At 58.1% G+C, this 21,335-nt stretch overlaps 8 protein-coding genes across 8 annotated transcripts; 3 read left to right on the forward strand and 5 right to left on the reverse strand.

The window, feature by feature from the left end:
• The first annotated feature begins 12 nt into the window (after positions 1 to 12).
• BJ171DRAFT_520409 (TIP49 C-terminus-domain-containing protein) lies at positions 13 to 2,787 on the forward strand. Its single transcript, XM_053112433.1, has 9 exons — positions 13 to 137; positions 317 to 416; positions 670 to 889; positions 1,080 to 1,321; positions 1,402 to 1,551; positions 1,636 to 1,791; positions 1,893 to 1,999; positions 2,118 to 2,312; positions 2,419 to 2,787. Exons 1-9 carry the CDS (start codon positions 97 to 99, stop codon positions 2,576 to 2,578), a joined length of 1,371 nt encoding a protein of 456 aa, XP_052962919.1. The 5' UTR covers positions 13 to 96; the 3' UTR covers positions 2,579 to 2,787.
• On the reverse strand, positions 2,772 to 4,784 carry BJ171DRAFT_224679 (coiled coil protein 84-domain-containing protein). Its single transcript, XM_053106522.1, has 7 exons — positions 4,544 to 4,784; positions 4,329 to 4,403; positions 4,113 to 4,177; positions 3,846 to 3,972; positions 3,508 to 3,739; positions 3,198 to 3,407; positions 2,772 to 3,120 (listed from the first exon to the last, which is right to left on the reverse strand). Exons 1-7 carry the CDS (start codon positions 4,694 to 4,696, stop codon positions 2,996 to 2,998), a joined length of 987 nt encoding a protein of 328 aa, XP_052962920.1. The 5' UTR covers positions 4,697 to 4,784; the 3' UTR covers positions 2,772 to 2,995.
• Positions 4,785 to 5,169: 385 nt separating this feature from the next.
• BJ171DRAFT_520412 (uncharacterized protein) lies at positions 5,170 to 7,083 on the reverse strand. The gene is made up of 3 exons (XM_053112434.1): positions 6,946 to 7,083; positions 6,365 to 6,765; positions 5,170 to 6,254 (listed from the first exon to the last, which is right to left on the reverse strand). Exons 1-3 carry the CDS (start codon positions 7,012 to 7,014, stop codon positions 5,258 to 5,260), a joined length of 1,467 nt encoding a protein of 488 aa, XP_052962921.1. The 5' UTR covers positions 7,015 to 7,083; the 3' UTR covers positions 5,170 to 5,257.
• A 1,163-nt stretch (positions 7,084 to 8,246) lies between these two features.
• On the forward strand, positions 8,247 to 9,036 carry BJ171DRAFT_224710 (uncharacterized protein; the record flags this gene model as incomplete). The annotated part of the gene is made up of 2 exons (XM_053106523.1): positions 8,247 to 8,610; positions 8,824 to 9,036. Coding segments are annotated over 2 exons (420 nt in total), but the record flags the coding sequence as incomplete, so codon positions are not given.
• On the forward strand, positions 8,573 to 10,028 carry BJ171DRAFT_224722 (uncharacterized protein). Its single transcript, XM_053106524.1, has 3 exons — positions 8,573 to 8,610; positions 8,824 to 9,308; positions 9,520 to 10,028. Exons 2-3 carry the CDS (start codon positions 9,022 to 9,024, stop codon positions 9,923 to 9,925), a joined length of 693 nt encoding a protein of 230 aa, XP_052962923.1. The 5' UTR covers positions 8,573 to 8,610; positions 8,824 to 9,021; the 3' UTR covers positions 9,926 to 10,028.
• Positions 9,982 to 12,486, reverse strand: BJ171DRAFT_585780 (uncharacterized protein; the record flags this gene model as incomplete). Its single annotated transcript, XM_053114380.1, has 6 exons — positions 9,982 to 9,994; positions 10,181 to 10,524; positions 10,701 to 10,833; positions 10,965 to 11,814; positions 11,905 to 12,054; positions 12,387 to 12,486. The coding sequence occupies 6 exons, from the start codon at positions 12,484 to 12,486 to the stop codon at positions 9,982 to 9,984; spliced, it is 1,590 nt and encodes a 529-aa protein (XP_052962924.1).
• A 4,660-nt stretch (positions 12,487 to 17,146) lies between these two features.
• BJ171DRAFT_428271 (ribonuclease H-like domain-containing protein) lies at positions 17,147 to 19,882 on the reverse strand (the record flags this gene model as incomplete). The annotated part of the gene is made up of 5 exons (XM_053107850.1): positions 17,147 to 17,627; positions 17,874 to 18,064; positions 18,280 to 18,610; positions 18,870 to 19,171; positions 19,532 to 19,882. Coding segments are annotated over 5 exons (1,656 nt in total), but the record flags the coding sequence as incomplete, so codon positions are not given.
• Positions 19,883 to 20,525: 643 nt separating this feature from the next.
• BJ171DRAFT_585782 (uncharacterized protein) lies at positions 20,526 to 21,334 on the reverse strand (the record flags this gene model as incomplete). The annotated part of the gene is made up of 4 exons (XM_053114381.1): positions 20,526 to 20,748; positions 20,893 to 21,004; positions 21,111 to 21,199; positions 21,318 to 21,334. The coding sequence occupies 4 exons, from the start codon at positions 21,332 to 21,334 to the stop codon at positions 20,526 to 20,528; spliced, it is 441 nt and encodes a 146-aa protein (XP_052962926.1).
• Position 21,335: the final 1 nt, after the last annotated feature.

A 21,335-nucleotide genomic window follows, 5' to 3' on the forward strand; every position in this document is an offset into this window, starting at 1 on the left:
AATCCCTCTTGCTGCGTCAAGATCTCGACTGTTTCCGCCCCCGAGCCCATCTGCACCCATTCACACGCAAGCCGCCACCCCGCTCCTGCCAGCAGCATGAAGATTCAGGAAGTCCAGAGCACCTCGAAGGAGCAGAGGTACCGATCTCATCGCGGTTGTGTCCGAGTCCCACCCAGGCTCGCCCCGAGCCGATCGATCGCGCCTGCATGTTGATCGCCCAGGTCCATAAAGGACGATGTGCACACGGATACGCACAGCATAATCGGCCGATATTGTATCGGGCGCAGAAGCTAATGCCGTTTCGTGATGACGACAGAATCGCCACCCATTCACACATCAAGGGACTCGGCCTCCGCGATGACGGAACAGCCGAGCCTGTCGCCGCCGGCTTTGTCGGCCAGGAGAATGCCAGAGAGGTATTTGTGCCTTTAGCGCGCTCAGCAGTCGCATGGGTGTCGCTGGTTTTGGCGGATCAGTTCCACGGCTCCTCTGGATCGATGGGCAGAATTGGATATCGGCACCAGAGCGAGTCCCGATGCTCAACTGTCGATGCTCTGGTGGAAGCTGCGTGCATGCCGAATCACATCTCTTGGACAAGAGACAATCTCCCATCATGATCGAGCGCTTTGTGACTCATGGCGTAACGAATGCCTTGTCGCACGCTTGCAGGCCGCTGGTGTTGTTGTGGATCTGATCCGGTCGAAGAAGATGGCCGGTCGGGCGGTGCTGATGGCCGGTGCTCCAGGAACCGGAAAGACAGCGCTCGCGCTTGCTCTGTCTCAGGAGCTCGGCTCCAAGGTCCCGTTTTGCCCCATGGTTGGCAGCGAGGTGTACTCCTCCGAGATCAAGAAGACCGAGGTGTTGATGGAGAACTTTAGGCGGGCAATTGGTGAGTCCGCAATGCGAACCACATTGGCGCTCTGGCTCAGCAGCGCAGCCCGCAGTGCGATCACCGCCGGATCATGCCACTATCGATGCTGTCATATGCGGAACGATCCTTGCCTCAACGATTACTACAAGTGCTGATCGAGTCTGACTCTATGTGATCCATGACCGTGCATCGCGGCGATCTCATCCAGGTTTGCGAATCAAGGAAGTCAAGGAGGTCTACGAAGGTGAGGTCACCGAAATCACTCCAGAGGAGAGCGAGAACCCTCTGGGTGGCTATGGCAAGACCGTCTCCCATGTCATCATCGGCCTCAAAACCGTCAAGGGTACCAAGCAGCTCAAGCTGGATCCGGTCATCTACGAGAGCCTGCAGAAGGAAAAGGTGGCCCCTGGCGATGTCATCTACATCGAGGCCAACAGCGGCGCCGTCAAGGTGCGTCCAGCAAGCCGATCAGCCCGCTAGGCTATGGCATGTGTTCTGCGGGATTGCTAATCCTTGGCGCTCGTCGACAGCGTGTTGGCCGCTCCGATGCATACGCAACAGAATTCGATCTCGAGGCCGAAGAGTATGTGCCCATCCCCAAGGGCGAGGTGCACAAGAAGAAGGAAATCATTCAGGACGTGACGCTGCACGATCTCGATGTTGCCAACGCTCGACCGCAGGTAGGTTTGCATTGCTGAGTCGTCAGCGCCGGCCCTTAACTGCTCGCTGCGGACGCCCCTCACCAACACACGGTCGGATCGCAGGGCGGCCAAGACATCATGTCGGTCATGGGCCAGTTGATGAAGCCCAAGAAAACAGAGATCACGGATAAGCTCCGCAAGGAGATCAACAAGGTCGTCAACAAGTACATTGAACAGGGTGTCGCCGAGCTCGTCCCCGGCGTTTTGTTCGTTGACGAGGCAAGTACTTCCTGCATGTTTCTGTTGTCCGGCATTGCGCACTGAACGGAGTGTTTCCCTCCTCCGTGTCCACTGACCCCGCACAATGCCACCCGATACAGGTCCACATGCTCGACATCGAGTGCTTCACGTATCTTAACCGTGCACTTGAGTCTTCGCTCTCGCCGATCGTCATCTTTGCGACCAATCGCGGTATCTGCACCATTCGGTAGGGCGACGAAACTATGATACAATCTGCTTGGATCAGCACGGCAGCGTGGCGTTTGAAAGCGTATAGACTGCGCGTTGCTGACGCTTCATCCTCCCTGCCAAAATGCTTATCCCAGCGGGACCCAAGATATCGTGTCGCCTCACGGCATCCCTGTTGATCTGCTGGATCGCCTGTTGATTGTCCGCACGCTGCCCTACGCTCTGGGCGAGATCAGGACCATCCTCTCGATCCGCGCCAAGACGGAGAGCATCAACGTTATCGAGGAATCGCTGGACTATCTTGCTGATATTGGCGTCAAGACGTCGCTCAGGTTTGTGATGCTAAAGCACGATGGAGATCAGACTCTCTGGAATGGCTTTCACCCGCAGGCCAGGTTTATTTGGAACTCGACAGCTGATCCTAAATCCCATTCTCAGATACGCGATCCAACTCCTGAACCCGGCGAACGTGCTCGCCAAAATCAACGGCAAGGAGGCGATCGAGACTCCTGAGATTGAAGAAGTCCACCAGCTGTTCCATGACGCCAAGACCTCTGCCAAAAATCTCCAGGAAACCTCGGAAAGCTACATCGTTTAGGACGACTCAAATCCGCTCGGGTTGGCACATCCACTGCGACGGCGCCACTGGGGGACTGCCCTGGGCTGGATCTGACCTGACCTGATCAGCACTTTACTTAATTTATGAAATATGGACAGCACAAAGCTTGGTTGGATGTGCTAGCCATGATCTTTTGTGATGCCGTAATACACATGACGCATGCCACCACTCCTTCCGGGACATGGCCGTTTTGGAATGAGCGCCACGACATCACTATGGGGCTCGCCAGCGGTGTGGTGGGGAGCAAAGAATTGCACCGTAGTGATTGTATTGCCTCTGAGGCGAGCATCATCGGCCAGCACCGCGATGCCACGACACTGGGCTTCGTTTGGGCAGCAGAGACGCAAGCTCAGAAGCAAAAATGTCTTGGCTATGCGCATCGTCAACTTGCTCGTGTCATTCGTTTGGGCCTCTGTTCCGCTTGCGTTTCTCGTCCCGGAACTCGCGGGCGGTTTCGGACCGCTTGCCGCTGTTCCATACCCGACCAAAGTTTGGTAGCCAGTCGTCGCCAACATCCCCGCCTGTAGGCAGCAGCCTGGTTAGCCACAGCAGATGCGCCAAACATAATAACTCGCTGCATGGCCCGGATGTCGCTCACCAAAGGTCTGGTTGGCACCGACTCGGTTGGGATTGAGCCGCCGGGCTGCCTCATGTTGCTTATGCAGCAAGTAGTCCACGATCGATGGCCCGCACGCCGGAGCTTGTCCGTCGTCGCTGGACACTGGCTCGTCTTGGAGCCATGGGGGGATGCTGGGCTGGGACCTCTGCGGGCCCTGAGAGCCCGAAGGGAGAACAATCCGAGCGAGCCCTGGGAATGATGGTGAGAGCACCCAAGAGCGGGCATGAGTGGGCATGAGCGGGCATGAGCCGCCAACATCGTCGGCGCGCGATCAAGAAAATGGCCATACCGATGGAAGGATCGAGGCGGCTGGATATCGGACGATTCGACACAGAGGCATCTGCAGCACCAGTGCCGTGTAGATGGATGGCGCTGCTTGGGCCGGCAGTCGCAGGCTTCAGAGTCGATGTTTGGTCGAGCCGGCCAACAAGCTGCGGGTCTGGCGGGTGTGTTGGCGATGACACCCTGGGTTTCTTGAGAGGCGGCTGCTGAGCAAGCTTGAGTCGAGCGATGCAGTGAAACTAAAAGACGAGCTCGATGAGGCCACCAACCAACCAAAGGACCATCGAGATCCTGTCGATCGAAGGATCTGGTGCTGGGCGATCGACATCTGCTCCAGACACGAACCTCATCCAGCCGCTCGGCCGTCAGAGAAAACTCTCCGAGCCGCGACATATCAATTTTATGGGTATAGAGCCATCGCTTCAAGGCCTTGAGGTGCGATGCGCTGGCCCAGTGCTCAAAGATGTGAATGCTGGCGTTGGAGCGGTTGAGGGTGGATAGTTTCGGGATGAGGAAAGTGGCGAGGGTGCGGCCACACATCCTCGAGATGCTCTCTCGACGCAAGGGCAGATGATCGCCATCGCACAAGATCTGATAACCGGAGGACCTCACCAGTATATGTGAAAATCCGGCACAAAGTCGATGCTGGCCTTGATTTTGGAGTCGCAGAACAAGCACTGTGGATGTGGATACAAGCGATCGGAGCAGAGCAGATATCGGATTTAAGACTGGGTCTGCGTGCACTGCGTCGCCGAGGGGGGGGGAGACCGAACAGGAATCGATCCCAAGGCGAGGATAAGAGCGATCGAGGGATGGGCACAGCCGTACCCAAGTGTCGGGCTGCTTGGTTGAATCGGTGATGATCAGGACATTGCGGAGGTGTTGGCGAAAGCCATCGTTTTTCTGGGTGGGCGAGCGACGGACAGGGCAATGGGCACAGCGAGAGGGATTTTATCAGCACAGCGACTTAATAGCCAAGGATTTCGAGTGCGAGGCGAGGACTCTGCAGCAAGACAGCGGGCTGGATGGGAATGACACTGCACCTCCTTCTGTCGAGACAAGAGCCGCTGGACATTCGCAGCATGGGTCTGGGTGAAGAAATGGCGCTTGCCGTTGAGAAAGTTTGCCCGGCAGAGGCTGCAGTATCCAGCCTTGTCTGTGGGTGCGGCGACCGAGTCCGGGCTGGTGCTGTTCATCGGCCCAAGGACGGAATCGGTGCGGTTGGCTCGACCAAGCAAGTCCGTTTGGATGACGAAAGCGAGTTCGGCGCGCTGTGGCCTGGACATGACCGAGCGGGGGTTTGAGCCGGCAGGACAGCAAACCAGCTCGAGCGCTGGGCAGGATCGGCCCGATGCAAGAATGGGTTATGCCAGGAACACTCACACCAAGCAAGCAATGGCGGGGGCTTTACTGCCTGTCCGAAGGGCCGATTGATTGACGACACTGTCAGCGACTTTCTGGTTCCTCATGATGCCAGAGCCTCGAGATCTCCAACGGAAGCGCATCTGGATGAGTAACTCAACTCCCCAAGTGGCAGACAGCCGCCGGGTCAGCGGAACAAGCTATCTGATACTCCTTGCCACTGCCAGCGCAATAACCCAATGTACACACAGAGGACAACACCCCACACGGACGGACCGATGGCGAGACGAAACGAACGGTGCGCAAGTTAGGTTGTTGGGCGATCGTAGAATCACAGCGTGTTGATAGAATTAGTTGGGTGTATATATACAGAGGGAGAAGGCGGTGTCAGGGAATTAGATGGGACTATTTGAGTATGGGGAATGGAAGAGCGGCGACGAAAAGGCAGCGTCGCTCTGTTCGAAATCGCTCAATTCCTGATAGTTTATCGGTGACAAAGGCTCGAAATTGGCACCAAAGGGATCTGGAAGGAACGACGCATCGTCGGCAACGAGGGCAGAGTCGGGAAACTCGGTGGTATCGAAGTGGTCCTGGAGAGGGTGGCTCAACGGATTGTTTGGCATTGGGACGGTACTTGAGGGGAGGGTGAGTATTTCGGTGAAGCTGCAGTCGAGCTGGCTGTGAGTCTTGGGGTACTCGTCGATCGCCAAGAAATCCATATCCTCAGGCGCTTGAAGGGAGGGGAAGGGAGTACCGGGCAGGATCGCATCATTCTCGGCAGCAAAAGCGGGGAAGTGCAGCGCCGGAGTCGGCTCGGTCGGATCAAGGACATATGGCTCGATGAGTTGGTTGTCGTCCATGTAGCCATTGCTCGGCCTGTTAACTTCGAGGGACTGGAGGAACTCTTCATTCATAGGAAGAGTGGGAGTATTAATAAGGACTTGATGGCTGGGCAAGGTCAAGTAGTACTCGTTGCTATTCGACTCGAGAAACAGAAGAACATCGACGGGAGATCTGCTTGGGGTTGGCAACACTTGCATGGGCTGTTGCGGCGACAGGCACGAGCGGTCATTGTCGAATGGATACAGAAAGTTGTTGTCGAACTGCTGCAGGAGCATTTTGTTGTGCGCCTTGTCCCAGTCAAAGACATTCATTGTGGGTTCCGGGGAGATTGTCGGGGGATCCACCACGAAAGTAGGGACATGGGGGCAAATGATGTTTTGCATCGTGGGTGGAGCTGTGGGCACGTTGTTCGCAGGATATACGTAGAGGGGGACTGGCTCCGGCGGGGTCACTTGGAGGATGTCATCGGGAGCAGCCAGTCCAGAGTCGATGTCTTCAGCCAACTGGGTAATCAGCTCGCGAAACTCCTTGGACCCATCCATGCTGGGACTGTGAGGAAAGATGAGGATCGACTGTTAGCTGTGGCAAGTGCGGAGCGAGGAACAACTGAATTAAGCACAGCCAGGGTGATAGCTAGGTCAAGAAGAGCAGATACATACGTTTGTGGTTCGATGGTCGGCTCCGTCTTGCTCAGAGTCTTGGAGTGGGCGGTCTTGCACCGAATCGATCGGGGGCGGTGATGGGCAGGCGACTGAGGGGGTGTGCTGACCTGGGACGGGCTCTTTGCATGCATATTCAGGAGCATGTCGACAAAATCGGCATGGCTGGTGGCGCCCGAGAGCTTCTTGAGACGATGGAACCTGTCCAGGACCGGGCGGGAGACCCAGATGGTCCAGTCGGCAGATTTGGCCTTGTCCTTGCGGCTTACGGCCGAGGAGGTTGCTTCTGTCTCCCGGACGGCAGCGAGGCTCGCGGGCGGGTGCTTCATAAACAGGTCGAATTCATCCAGCAGACTACTCAGGCAGCAGCTGTATGGTGTGTGGAAGAGGGCCTTGTGTTGCTGCAGGACGGGTGCAGAAGGAGCCAGAGTCAGGAGCTGTCTGGGTGCAGACGCAAAGCTGGGACGGAGCGGATGGAGAACCTCTCCGATGCAGCCCCGGGTCCGACCCACTCCTGGGCTCCTCGCTGCAGACATGTCTCGCGAGGTTGCCACTCAGCGGACCGCTGGGTCGACACCAACCTCTTTGAGCTTCAGATTGCAGCGGTTTTCCCTGAGAGGGAGATCGGTTGGGCGATACACGAGAGACATGGCGCGGATGGTTTGGCAGAGCGAGACTGAGAGCCAGGCCGGGCTGAGGAGGCAGAGGTGGGCGGGAGCATTGATGCAGGCGAAGATGGCCGGGGACGCAGGGGGGGAATAAATAGGGCGATGGCGATGGCGCTGGTGGCGATGGAGGCAAGCCGGGCATGAGGAGTGCATGGCGATGAAAGGTTTTGGCGACACAGACTCTGGGAGGACGCGTCGCGGACGACGATTTCTGGCCAATAGTGGGCGAAGGATACGCGCCGGTCAAGGCGGGTCGACATATGACTGGGGGACGAGGCGGTGGCGCGGGGGGTATCAGAGGAACACCAGGTGCGGGAAAAGTCAAACGATGCCGCCAGTGGGCCTTGCAGCAACGGCGCCAGCAGCCACCGAGGTCGCACTGCACCGAGACGGAACGCGGGGAACGCCCACACTGACATTCTGGAACAGGCAGACGAGGTGCTTGCGAGAGCAGCCATGGAAGACCAGCCGGCATCGGTCGTGCTGGCTGCGGACGGCCAGCGTGATGCGCGATAGCGGCGACGCTCGTCCTGGAATGGAAGTGGCAAAAGCAAGCCCGAGCACGCAAGGCGACAGAGTTGGGAAATCGCTCGGGGAGTGGTCTGCACCGCATTCGTGCGTTGACAGCCCGGTCGCACCAATAGGCCGGTCTGGTCGACACACATCGCTGCAGCAAAGGCCAGTGCGGCCCGCAACATGGTCGCGGAGCCCAAGTCTGCCGCCCACGAATGCCAATCCCGTCCGTTTGGGCGCGTGCAGTATGAGACCAAGGGAGTGCCCCGCTTGCCTCTGCGACGCCGTCGATGGACTCTGGTGCTGTCGAGCATGGCACGACGGGCTGCCGCTGTAGTCTGCGGTCTGCGGTCTGAGAATATCGAGCGAGCGGTGTCTCTGCCGATACACACCGAGCCAGCATGCTCCAAGCAGCAGCGACCTGTCCATTCCAGTGCAGTCCATTCCAGAACGAAACAGAACAGCCAAGCCAAGTCACGCCAAGTCACGATGATTCTCGAGTGGATCGAATGGATCGAATGGATCGAGTGGATCGAATGGATCGAGTGCAGATGGAGCTGGATCGAGTGCAGATGGAGCGCTGTGATTGGTCCGTGCCAGCCAATCCGATGGCGCCGTCGCGGGCCAATCGTCGCCGTCGCCGCCCACAAGCGGCGGCAGAAAAACTCATCGTGCACCAGCCCCGTCATCCCTGCCCTCCATCGTCCCTGCCCTCCATCGCCGCCATCGGCGTCATTGCCATCTTCGTCGTCGCCATCTGCACGTCGCCATCTGCATCCGCTGTTCGCCATGGACGTTCTCCGAGTCTCAGTCGCCTCGACCCGCCAGTCGCATCACCCGCCGAACTGCACCCACCATCGGGCCAGCGAAACCTCGTCACCGAGCCCAGCGAGCTCGCCCACCCACTCGGTGCTGCAGACCCCTGCGTCCATGTCGGCACAATCCGTGGACATGCTGCCCACTGCCTCGCTCGACGGGGGCTCGCTGCGGTCCTCGATCGAGCACTCTGGCCGCTTCGAGTCCGCCACCGCTATCCCTGGCCAGTCCAGTACTGCTGGACAAAAGGTGGGCCATCCTGGACGGCTGGGTGCGTGTGCGCTGAAACAGAGGCAGCAGTATTCGGCTGGATCGGCCATTCGGTACCGAGCCGTCGCAGCTTCGAGGAGGAGAATGCTAGAGAGGCTCGTCGCGCAGTGGCCTTGGGTGTGAGCTGGCCAGGCCGATTGTCGTCAGGTTGGCTCATTGCCGTCACTGTTCTTTTCTGCTTGCGCTTTCAAGGGCAAACTCGGATTCTCCCTCCGAGGCATTTTCGGCTTCTAAGCAGCAACGTCTGAGTGCTGCTACCTCCTCGCCCTCTCTTGGACAAATACGATGGGATGCATGCATGAACGCGACACGGCAGTCTCGCTATAGCCCGTATCATCAGCCACTCCATGCCACCAATGCCACCAATGCCACCAATGCCACCGAGCGAACATGCTGTCTCCCACATCCATCCCATATTCTTTCTTTCCCTCACTCGCTGAGCCCGTTTTTGATCCCCCTCCCTTTTTGGACCTAATATACTCTATCCACCGAACGAACAGTCCTGTGCTGGATCAACGGGCTGTATTCGCTTGGCCGCCATCAAGGACTTGCAACCCAGCGCATGGATTGCGATGTGGTCGTAGCTTGGAAGATCTTGTTCACATGGGGAGGAGACCATGTCGGTTTGAACTGTCGTCACAAGCAACCATCGGACCACACGTCAACTCGAACAAAAGGTAAGATGGAAAGGATGAAGCTCATTTTATCTGCGGTGATGATGCAAGCATGTTGTATTGCCAGAAGTGCAGGCAAAGTCACCGAGGCAGAGGAGAGCCGAGGAGCGCGGCGCATACAGGTGTTCGATAGAAGGGAGGACAAATTGGGGATGTGGTTGGGGAGAGAAAGTGGGGGGGAGATGAAACAATGGGTTGATGAAGAAATGGACAGGTGGATGGTCCGCCACATCGGCTGTTGCACATGCAAGCGGCACACAGTCAGATGGGAGAGCAAATCAAACAAATCAAATCAAATCAAAGCAAAGCATATCAAAGCAAAGCATACCAAAGCATATCAAAGCAAAGCAAGGGAAGAGAAGAAGAAAAGGGGATGGCGGAAGGAATGCTGTTGCGGCCAGCCAGCATGCAATGTCTCCATCCCCTCGGACGTGAATGATGAAATTCCAGCTTCAAAAAAAAAAAAAACGCAACAAGATGAAAGCAAAAGGCAAATAACGATATACAAAAAAGCAGCCCGGCGGGTGGGTGGACGGGCAGAGCCCCAGATTTTGAGATACGTCAAGTCGCAGGCAGACAGGCAGACAGGCAAACAGGCAAACAGGAAAGCAAGCAGATAGGCAGCCGGGGCTGACACCAAAGCAGGGCAGACCCCGAATCGCATCTGTCCTTTGGTTCAGTGGTTGAAGCTGTGGATGGAAACAAATAAAGGCGTTGGATGAGAGGTCAAGTCGGAGACAACGAGCGGGATCCGAAGGAGATGGCGAGGGGGTCGGCAGAGGGCAGATGTGGGTGACCATGCGATAAAGCAGCTGACATGGCAGTTGCTCGCTCACAGCGACAAAGAGAGGGAGGCGTGCAGCCAAGTTACTCACAGTGGCAAAAAGTTGCCCACGATCGCGAGCGGGACATCAAAGATATCTCGCTTGATCGTGAAGCAGAAAGCGCACGGCACGACGACGTTCATGGGCGAGACCAAGTTGCAGGTTGTCATGACAGATTGCTGCGAGTTGTCAAAGGCAATCAGGCTGAACTTTTCCCAGTACTCGACGGCCGAGGGGTTGTCCATGAGCTCGTAGATGTATGTCTTGGAAGCCAGAAGCTGCTCTCGCGACCACTGCGTCAGCAGCGAGAACTCCTTGCCCACGAGCGCAATCTCGCCCGTCCGTCGCCAGACCACCGTGGGCGTGCCTGAGAACCCGATGAGCTGCTCAAACTCCTACAATGCCCAAACCGAATGAGTGAGTGCGTGAGTGAGGGGATCGGCGGAATAGGGGACACGCACACCTCAAGACAGCAGCGCACTTGCAAGACACACTCATCATCCCGACCCTCGTTTCCCCCCCCCCTTTCATCAACTACAACGACAATCAAGCCTTTGACGGACTGGCTCACCATCACTACGCGCTGGAAGCATTGCTCCATAAAGATCAGGTCCTTCTCGGAGAGATGCATGATCTGGGCCATGAAACTCGGCCGAAACAAACCGACAGACTTGCAGATTCGGATGATGTCGTCCTTTTCCATTCTGCTCATCCATCCCACGCCCAAGAGTAGTGTCAGTTGTATGATTAGCATCAGATTGTTGGCAATTCGTTTCTGGATAATTCCACGAGAATCGGTGGTGACGCACCGCACCGCACGCACGCACATGCTCACCTGTTTGTCACATAGTTCACCAGGTAATGAAACCCTTCGCGATAGTCGTATGGCTTCGACACGCCGCCGTAGATGTCTTCGATCGTCATCCGGCTGTCGCCAGGTCGGTGGGCGGCGTCTTTTCCTTGGTGGTGCTGGTGCTGGTGATGCTGCGGCTGATGCTGATGCTGGTGCTGATGCTGTTGCGGCGGCGGTTGCGGCTGAAGATGTTGTTGCTGAAGACTCGTTGTGGACGAAGATGGCGGCGAAGGCAGCGAGATGGTGTCATCCTTCTGGCCAGAGGACGACCTCATCGACGGGGACGGCCGTTGCGGCGCCGAGGATTCGGGCAGCCGGTAGTGCGGCGAAACTCGTCTTAGCCGGTCGCCATCGCTGAAGTAGCCGTCGGGTACGATCGACGCAGCCGAAGATACCGACGGCGCTGGGATGGTTGTGGAGGCCATGGAGGAGGACGACACTGGGTACAAACTTGGTATTGACGCATGCGCGGCCATGCCTGTCGACGGCCCTGCAAGCGCTGGGCTGGCCAAGATGGCCACCGACGACGATGGCGGATGTGACAGCGGCGGCTGAGACATGTCCGAGAGCGAAGCGCTGCTTGGTGAGTATAGACTGGCGTTGGGCAGGATCACCTCGGGTGCGTGGAGCCCCGTGCTGCCACTGGAAAACAGCATATTGGAGAGGATGGCGTATTCCAGATTGACGATCTCGGAGCCAAAGTGATGCGATGGCTCAAAGCTTCGAATCGACAGATCCGGTGAGGCTCCGATCAGAACCTGGGTGTTGGGCTCGGGATAGGTGAGAGCAGGCGGCAGCACAAGAGTGGGATGGGTCGAAGTTGAGCCGGTATCTGGAAACAACGATGGCGAGAGCCATAGATGGATGATAAGTTGGCGTTGCTGACATGCTTTCGATTGAAAACGGCCCCCTGGGATCCTACAGGTCGGCTCGGCATCCGAGTACTCACTGGCGGCGGCCCTGCTTTGGACTCTTGGTCTCGGGTCGGGCTCGAGATACTTTGACTTTTTGCGGCTGCCATCGACACAGGTGTCTTGCTGGTCGCGCTTGATGCAGCGAGAGCACGGGCGCACTGAAGACACGGCCATAGACGAGTGAAGTTGACATTGTTGAGGACAGATTGGTGCAAATGGATTAATACGACTCCATGGTGTAAGTCGCGGCGGAGTCTGCGGTTGCAACGGGGTGACGAGCCAGAGTGATGAAGCCAAAATCACTCGAGCGAGTCGAAGAGGATGCCATACAGCTCTGTGGGCTGCACCGAGTGTGCTGAGAGCGACAGCGACGATGGCGGTCGACGCCATGCATACGGAGAGTTCCAAGAAGACACCGATAACGGCCGCGACGATGAAGCCGATGGAGATCATCCAGAAGGAGGAGACACATAGGGCCCGCAGCACTTACATCCGTTGCAGGTGACATGTGCCTTTTGGCACGCCAGACATGCTTTTGTCGAGCCCGCGACTGCGGTAGCGTCGGCTGTTGCGGTGGCTGGAGGGGTCATGTCGGCAGGGCCAGGGGTTTGGTGCCGCAGGATGGCGGTGGATGGGTTGCAACAGATGCCAGAGCGGGTGCTTGCTGATGCAGGGGACAAGGTCGGAGGAGGACGGTCACGCAGAGTCCAGGTCGCAAGAAAGAACAGAGCCAACCAGAGTGGGAAGGTTTGTTCCGAGGACACAGATCGGGATCGAGCTGGTATTCAGAGTCGGACTCGGAATCGAGGTGGAGGAGTTGATCGTCGGTGAGAGGGTGGCTGGGTGATTGCTGGGCTGGGTGATGTTTATGGCGGGGTTGGGTCGGATGATGAGCGGGTTCAGGGCAAGGGAAGGGAGCTGCGGTTGCAAGTCTAGAGGCACGAGGAAAAACACGAGGAAACGAGCAAGCAGAGGATGGCCGGGAATGTGAGAGGACTGTTGGTGATAGGAGCGTGGAGCGGCGAGAGCGATGCGTGATGCAAAAGCAGAGGCAAAAGCAGAGGCAAAGGCAGAGGCGATCGGGTTACTTGGAGGGGGCTCAGAGCTCAGCTCGGCAGGATCGATGGGCGATGCGGGTGGAGGTAGTGCAGAGAAAAACGATAGTGGAGGCTAGAAGAGGATGGGTGCCTGTGGATCCTGAAGACGAGGACGGCAGCGGCAAGAGCAGACGAGGCGAGGACATGGGTCCGCAACGGCGATGTGCGATGGGCGATGGGCGATGTGCGATGGGCGATGGGCGATGTGCGATGGGCGACGGGCGATCGGGGTTGGAGATGGATGGAAGGCCGGGCGGACGGTGATGATGGGCAGGTCAAGAGTCGGGTGGATACGGAAGGGTTATTATCGATGGCGAATGATCGATACCGACGACGAAGGGCTGGTATCGCCGATGGAGAGTCCAGATGGCGGCAAAGGCGATCCCGGCGATCGGCCGATCGGCAGACAGCCAATGCCCGGTGGCGACTGTCTGATCATGGCAAAGTCCGCTGTCCATGGCAAAAGCAGCCCAGAAACATCGACGGCGTCCGCAGATATCCGCACCGCCGACCACAAACCAGCGCAAGTTGCATATCTTTGACGGGGGAAAACAAAGATATACTCCAGCCGGCAGCCCCAATAGCACTCAATGACACTCACTCAATAGCAACCCTTACCATTCGACCGTCCACGATGTTCAAGCTCGAGCCGGAGATAAGATACTTTGAAAACAGGGCTTGAGGGGAGCAACGGTATTTGCACTGGATACAGCCTGCGGTGCCAACGACAATGATCAAGCCAATCGGTGTGTAAGTGAGGTGCCAGCCACAAACCTGCCTGGAGCGGTGGCGAGAGGCGATATCCAAAGAAAATAGAGGCAAGGCACAGACAAAGCGAGAGAACGGATGGCTCTGTCCGCAAAAGCGATCAGCGACAGTCAGCAAACGACAAACGGGATGGAAAAGTGCGTGCTGTCGACGCAGCCCACCCCCGGCATGGGATGGCTGAATGCACAGGCCCCCCCCCAACACCAAGGACTATCCTCGCTATGAGAGGTAGATGCGTGGGCAAGGCAGAAGCCCGGTCGCAAAACAAAGTACTAACAAAGGAGCAACAGCAGAAGATACAATCCAATGCAATGCAATGCAATGCAATGCAGTCCAATGCGACGCAGCACAGTGCCTCTGCTCTCACTCCCACCATCAGCCCTATCAGCACTATCAGCGCTATCAGCACTATCACCATTTGCTGCTCGGCAGCAACAAGACGCCCAACGGACCCCGTCCAGCGACGGTGACAGCGGAAGGGCAAAGCGATGGCCCACTCGACTCCGTTACCCACAGGAGTCTGTGCCCAGGGCCGGTGGTTGCTGCAGGTACTGGGCGAGCCGCAGAGCCTCAAGAAGCAGAGGGTCGCCGGCGCGAGGATGGGAGGAGAGGGAGAGCGGGGATAACCACTCGGGCAGACGAGGGGCACACCGGGTGCAGAGGGCAGATTTCGGCGAGAGCCGGGCGATGCAAGCGGGCCGTGGGCGGTGGGACTATGGAGACCGGCGGGCGGGCAAGAAGGTATAAGACGGCCGGGCGTGTGTGTGTGTCGGTGCTGTTTCTGTTGCTGTTGTTTCTGTTGCTGTTGTTGCTGTTGTTGCTGTTGTGTATTGAGTGTGAATTGGCTGTGGCAATCGAATATCGGTTATCGGATATTGCGATTGAATTGGATGTTGGTATTGAATTGGATATTGCTATTGAATCGGATATTGGGATTGAATTGGATACGAGATATCAACTCCGAGTTTGAACCCCGCAGATCGATGTCGGCTCGTTGATGCTGTTGCTGCTGCTGCTGCTGCTGCTGCTGCTGTTACTGCTGCTACTGCTGCTGCTCTGGTCTCGGCAGCGCCGTGCAAATATCGAGCGCACTTGTTTGCCAGCCCGGCAGTGCCCCCAGTCTTAATCCGTCTCTCGCTCGCCTGCTTGGTCGTCCGCACCACCCCCAGCGACCCGCTCGCCCACAGGCGATATCTCTGGCGTATCAGCGCACAACTGTGGCATCGCCCGCGCGACCCGCCGCACGTGGCTCTATCTGCGAGATAACGGCTCGATCCGCTGTGACTGTTGCCGCTGTATCTGCTGGCCGATCCCGTCGCCACTCTATCGCTGTCCACTGTGGCTGCACCGCATGTGCACCCGTCCTTCTTCCGGCTGTCCTGCTCGCATCCAGCCCATTGTCGTCCACAATCGGCCGGTCCCTGTCCATCCCGATCCGCCACGGCGCCCACCGCGATCAACACCGATTCCGTCGCTGGCCCGGCTGGTCGGCCGGCCGGCCGTTAATCGCACCGCACACCGGCCCGCTGTCTTTCACATGCCCCCTCATGCCCTCATGCCTATCTCCTCCCGGCGGCTTTCCCGTCCTCGGTCTTTGCCTTCCCTGCCGGCCTCGGATCTGGCTTGGTTGCTCCGGCGGCACTCTGCACATGATCGCGAGTCGGGGTTGTCGTGGAGCAGGCCATTCAACCCATTCAGCCCAATTCGGCTTGTCTATTCCAGCTGCTACTGCTGCTGCTACTGCTGCTGCTGCCGCTTCTTGTCTAGCCACAGGGCTCGTGGCCCCCTGCGTGGCTGCTGCTGTCCCTGCACGTCCACCACCAGCGCCGCTGGGGAACGGGGACACGCAGCCCACCCTCATGTCTTCCCAGAGCCTTGTGGGCAGACGAGTGCTTTCGATCGGTCGCTCGCGGCACGCACTGGCTGCACGGCTTACTTCTTGTATGTCATCGACTTGATTCCGGACTTGGGCTTGAGCGACCCCCGCACGTCTTTCTTCAGGAGCTGTGGTCGTGCGCCAAAGCCAGAAGCATATGCATGTGCATGTCCGTGAGTGCCCATCGCCACCACAATCGCCAGCCGTTTCCCACGCAACCGCAGCCGCACTCGCCGCCGGCCTCAGCCCCATATCCAACCAAAATGCGCTCCTATCGCCGAGCTGCTTGCTTTCCATCCAGTCAGAGTGCTTCCCTATCAGGCCAGCGTGCCCGGACAGCTCGTCGGAACTCTGCTGGCCTGGCCCCTGGGGTCACTCGCGGCCGTATCGTTCCCTATCTTACCGCAGCACCATTCAATCCACATCACACCGCTCGCATCCACATTCAATCCACATCACATACACACACAACACCGCCCACCCACATGCTCGCTGGCTCACCTCAGGCTTCTCATCAACGACAGAATACGGGTCGAACACCTCGCTCTTGGCGGTCGCTGACTTCTTGGCCGGTCCTACATCGGCTCCGTCCTCGGTATCTCGCCGCTTGCGCACATTCGGTTTGTTGGCCTGGAAGAGATCGTGGATCGAGCTGTTCTGCTGGCTGTAGTCGAACGCTGCTGGCTGTGGTGTATCGCTAGTCGCTGCCTTCTTCTTGCCCTTTGCCGCCGACGAGCCAGTCTTGGTATCGTCGGGAAGGTCGTTGCCGTTATCGTCCTGATCGAACTTGACCACACCGTCCTGCTCGAGCTTGACGACGCCATCCTTTCTCGCCGAGCCTCCCTTGGGATTGGATGTGCTGCGCTCCTTCTTGATCTCCGACATGATGATCGGCGTGTGCTTTTGCGACAGGATCGACTTGGTCTCCGCGACCTGGCTCTCGATATCCTTCTTGGTCAGTTTCGGGGCGGGCTTGTCCTCGACGGGCTCCTCTGCAGCATCGCCAGTGGCCTCGTCGGATCCTTGGAGCGCCTCTTGCTCCCGTTTCAGCAGCTCGATGCCTGGCGAGATGAGATATAAGCTCGACCGGATGCTCTCCGATTTTGCCTGGGCCTTCTTGTTGTTCTTGACGATCGCAACTCCGGCCTCCAGGCTGCCAAAGTCGGCCCGAAGCGACTTGACCTTGATCTCCGCGATGGCGATACGAGGCCGGCCACTGCCAAAGTCACCCAGACGGTCCGACTGGCAAGCATCGTCTTTGTGCATGGGTGCAACTCCGGCTCCGGCTTTGGGCGCGGGAGTGCCCTTGGGCTTGATTGCCGCACCCTTCTTGGCAGATCCCACGGCACCCTTGCCTTCGTCAGTCGCAGCATCCTCGTCCTCCTTGCCATCCGAGAACCGAGTGTGCACGGGCCCGCGACGCTTGCGCTCCTCGTACTCCTTCTCGCGCAGCGCCAGGTCATTTTTGAGTCGGGCCAGCTCCTTCTCCCGCAGCTCCATCGTCATTCGCGCCTCGGTGCGTGTGCGCTCGATCAGCAGTGCAATGTCGCTGGCGTACATGCGCACCAGCGGCGGGACGGGGTTGCAGCACGACAGCACCCCCGCCGAGTCCGTGGGCATGCGGTCTGCGATCGCATAGAGCATGTGCATCGGACACACGTATCGGGTCGATTCGTCCTCTTCGCGGGCGGTGTGGTCTCGCCATGCGTGGACGGCCTTGAAGACTGCGAGCTGCTCGGCGTTCATGCTGAATCCGTAGCTCTCGAGGGGCTTGCGCCAGCCACCAGGTCCTTCACCCGATTCAAAGTCGTAAATTTCCTTCTGATAGAGGTTGAGCGAGGTCACCTTGGAGCGCTGCAGGACAGCGTGCATCAGGTTGTGTGTCGATGGGTTGCCTTGCTCGATCAGTTCGTTGCGCATCCGGTCGTAGATGTACAGCAAGTAATGTGTGTCGATGCGCGCGTACTTGAGCATCTCTGCTGGGATGGGCCTGGGCACCACGGCAAAACAGCGGAGCAGAGAACAGAGAACAGAGAACAGAGAACAGAGAACAGAGAACAGAGAACAGAGAACAGACAACAGAGAATCAGCATCACTACATCGTCCTCGGACGGTCGCGCCAGGCTCGTAGTGCACTGCATCCAACGCTGCGACACAGCATCCGACTTTGTGGCAGATCTGATTTTGCGACACTGCCGTGAGGGCTATCTCGATGGCTTTAGCGTGTCGTCTGTACCTGATGCGCCAGTCTGCCAGCTGGTATTTCTTGTCCGTTGCGACGTCACAGTATGTCTTGAGCAGGTGCGCCAGACTGTGGGCACTGCACTCGAGCAGATGCGACGCATGGTACGTGTCAAACATATTCACGACGTAGACGCCAAAGTCTCGCTGCAGCCAGATGATATCAGACTCGGCGCCGTGGAACACCTGAAAGCGGGGACAGGGTCGGTGAGCATGTCGGTGAGCATGTCGGTGTGCGTGGGACAGCGACCGAGATGCCGGCCAATTGCATACTGCGCAAAGCCGCATTGGGTATCGGGATCCGGCACAACACCATACAACCAGACGCCGCCACTGAGCTGAACAATGCCATGAGATGGCGGGTCAGCCACGGCTATGCACGAGAGGAGGAAATACATCACCTTGATGATCTGAGGGTCGCTGAGGGCCTGGTTGAGAAGGTGCATGTAGCTTCGGACTGCAAGAGTGTCGATGATAAAGTCCTCCGACCGCGTCGAGATCTGCATGAGACAAACAAATCCCTGGAAGGATCGGTAGTCGTGGTGCTCCAGATCGATGGCAAGCTCGCTCGCGCTCTCGATGATCGGAAGCGCCGCCATCAGCTGCTCCTTGGTGTCGATGTAGGTGAGCGGCGTCTCGTCCAGCGACGAGTACAGAATCTCGGGCGACTGCTTGAACATGCGCTCGGGGTAGCTGATGTTTTCGATCTCGTACTGGTATGGATGGGGCAGGCTGAAGTCGGGCCACGAGTGAGTTTCAGCAGCGTGGGAGACAGGCAGGCGGCATCCGTGCGAGGCCCGAGTCCGCGACACCGAAGCCAGGCCGACTGTGCGCTGCTTTCTCTCCAGATGCGGGCGGGTCGGCATCGCCTCAGCATGGATCAACATCCCCGCTTGGCGCCTATTCACTTCTCGCGCTCGATTAGCCCCACACCACCGCCGCACTCTTGCACACTTACTTGGCCGAGGTCGCATCCGTGATGCCCATCGACTTGAGATGCGCCGCCATCTCATCCGAGATGAGCCCCGACGACGACAGCCCATAGTCCAGCGGCCGAAGCGCATTGTGTTTGACGGCGAGCTTGCGCACAAACGGCCGGTTCGAGTTGTCGATCTTATCCTCGAACTTGAGCTGTGGCCGGATAATGTTTTGGGCGTGCACGACGGTGACATCCTTCTTCTGGTTCCTGGATCCGCCCACGGACATCTGCACCACCATTGGCGAGCTCTGTGTGGGCACGCTGGCGGCTCCTCGCTGCCCGGCTGTGCCAAGGACCTCATCAAAGCAGACGTCCTGAGCACGCGAGTCGCAGCAGAAGGAGCGCGGCGATGGAATGAAGTCGAGACGTTCGAGTTTGTGGATGAGCGAGTCGGCGAGCGGGAGCAGGGTCGGACAAGCAAAGTAGATGGAAAGGCAGTGCGGTGCCTCGGCAGCCAGAATCCATCCGTCGAACGCTTCCACATGCTGTCGCTGGCAAGACGACGACGGCCATATCCCACTGGATCCAGCAGTCTCATCGACAACCATGCCCTTTTGCATTGGGCAGACGCATCGACGACCATGAGGTCTGCGAGCGGATCATCGGTCGTGTGCATTCATCCCAATGGAACAACAAGTCCCTGCCCGTCCATTCGCTCGCTCGGGTGTACTCACGGCTTTCTCCAGCAGATTGTCGACCACATCCACGACGGCGTCGAAGCGATCGACCATGTCGTCCACATCCTCGAACCCAACGCCAACGAGGTCGCTGCCGGAGGAGTCGACACCGAACCCCTTGGAGGCATGGCGCATCAGCCGGTTGCAGAGCGACAGAACGCTCTCGGAGGTGTGCTCGAGCGACGTCGCAAACTCGCTCGAGTTGGCCTTGTAGAAGGGCAGCTCCTCGGCCTTGAGGAACTGTGCGGCTTTGGTGCACTGCACCAGCGATGCAAAAAAGGACTTTGAAAAGTCGTCGAATGTCGCCGGCTCGATGGGCGGGACTGGGGTCTTGTGCTTGCCCTCCATTCTGATGATGCTCTGCTGCTCTGGATACGTATGCGGAGAGACCGGGGTGGTATCTGGATTTGGGATCTAGATTTGGGATCTGGATTTGGGATCTGGATTTGGGATCTGGATTTGGGATGCTCGGCTCGGACGGTGGAGGCTGGTGCGAGATCGCGGAGGGACAGCATCCAGGTCGACCATCGCGGCCGCGAAAAAAAGGTGCGCGACCGACGCAGCCAAAAAGAAAAAAGCAGGCTCGAACCAGCCGATCCAACAGATCCGCTGTTTGCTGGCAAGACCCCAACGCCGGAATAACATGCAAAACGAGCCCATGTATTGGTCTCGCTGGGCGCAGATGCCAGAGGATGGCCTGGGCGAGATATGGCGCAACGTCGCCAATCCCGGCCGAAACAAAAAGCGAGGGGCGTCGGAGCAGCAGTGCCGCATTGCGGCTCGGCTTCGTCCTGCGGTCGATTTGGTCGATATGGTCGATATGGTCGATATGGTCGATTGGTCGATTTGGTCGGTGCAGCCGCTCTGTTTCCGCCTGTCCCAGGACGGTACGTCAGGCATTACAGAAGCCATACGGCCTCGTCGAAGTGATCAGATCGCGCTCGATCTTGAACTTGATATCGTCCGAGCAATGCGGAGAAGGTCGGGACGATCATGCTCGGCTGGGATCGACCTCGGGCTGATTCTCGAGCTGGCTCTCAAGCTGGGCTTCGAGCTGCTTGCCAAGATGCTCGCCGAGCCCCTCGGGGATCCCGCCCTGTTCCAGGGTGACCGAGCCGTCGATCAGGTATTGGTTTTCTCCGTTCTGGTGATACGCGATCGGAAGCTGGCATCGTGGGCAGTGACGGCGGCACTGCTTCTCGAAGCCCGAGGGCCTAAGAGATAGAGAATGGATGGATACACATGGGTTGGTTGGCTGGCCGGTGGATACTTCGCCGTCGTGGTCCAAGATGCCGGCGGACTGGACAAACCCAGAGACAGCCGCTGCGGAATGTGATCGCGGCGAGACAGGGCCATACCTCTTGATCACCACAGTGGGCCCGTCGACGGTATTGAATCGGAAGACCCGTTTGTTCGTCAGCACGTACGACCGATCCGTCGGCCTCTTGGGGAGATAGTCGATCTCCTTGTCTGAGCACGATGATCAGAGTGGAGAGACGAGCCTGCATCAGCAACCACGAATGCGGCCCTCCGAGCCACCCAATCGAGCCCAAGAGCAGATCGACAGGATCCGTACCAATGATGAGCACGTATTCGCCGCATATGCAGTAGTAGACATGCAGCGGCTTTTCATTTTGGTGGTCTGAGGCCGAGATGATGCTTGAGCTGTGGGCGGTGCGGGATCGCAGAAAAACGCCGAGCGTGAGTTGCATGGTTTTGTCTGCAGCGCGGGAGCGAGCTGTTCTCTCCGAGACGATATGCTCGATGCGATCTCCTGGGGCACCTGATGATTTTGGGCATG

Source organism: Polychytrium aggregatum (assembly GCF_025602895.1).
Source record: "Polychytrium aggregatum strain JEL109 chromosome Unknown BJ171scaffold_45, whole genome shotgun sequence".
NCBI lineage: Eukaryota > Fungi > Chytridiomycota > Chytridiomycetes > Polychytriales > Polychytrium > Polychytrium aggregatum.

Coding starts and splice junctions, on each gene's coding strand:
- BJ171DRAFT_520409 (XM_053112433.1), top strand. CDS start 97: ATGAAGATTCAGGAAGTCCAGAGCACCTCGAAGGAGCAGAG. Junction 138..316: donor AGCACCTCGAAGGAGCAGAG/GTACCGATCTCA, acceptor TGATGACGACAG/AATCGCCACCCATTCACACA. Junction 2,000..2,117: donor CGCGGTATCTGCACCATTCG/GTAGGGCGACGA, acceptor TGCTTATCCCAG/CGGGACCCAAGATATCGTGT.
- BJ171DRAFT_224679 (XM_053106522.1), bottom strand. CDS start 4,696: ATGAACAGCACCAGCCCGGACTCGGTCGCCGCACCCACAGACAAGGCT. Junction 3,973..4,112: donor CCGGATTTTCACATATACTG/GTGAGGTCCTCC, acceptor CTCCAACGCCAG/CATTCACATCTTTGAGCACT. Junction 3,121..3,197: donor CGGTGCCAACCAGACCTTTG/GTGAGCGACATC, acceptor TGCTGCCTACAG/GCGGGGATGTTGGCGACGAC.
- BJ171DRAFT_224722 (XM_053106524.1), top strand. CDS start 9,022: ATGCTGTCTCCCACATCCATCCCATATTCTTTCTTTCCCTCACTCGCT. Junction 9,309..9,519: donor CACGTCAACTCGAACAAAAG/GTAAGATGGAAA, acceptor AGAAATGGACAG/GTGGATGGTCCGCCACATCG.
- BJ171DRAFT_520412 (XM_053112434.1), bottom strand. CDS start 7,014: ATGTCTCTCGTGTATCGCCCAACCGATCTCCCTCTCAGGGAAAACCGC. Junction 6,766..6,945: donor GCAATCTGAAGCTCAAAGAG/GTTGGTGTCGAC, acceptor CCCGTCCTGCAG/CAACACAAGGCCCTCTTCCA. Junction 6,255..6,364: donor CCGACCATCGAACCACAAAC/GTATGTATCTGC, acceptor CTTTCCTCACAG/TCCCAGCATGGATGGGTCCA.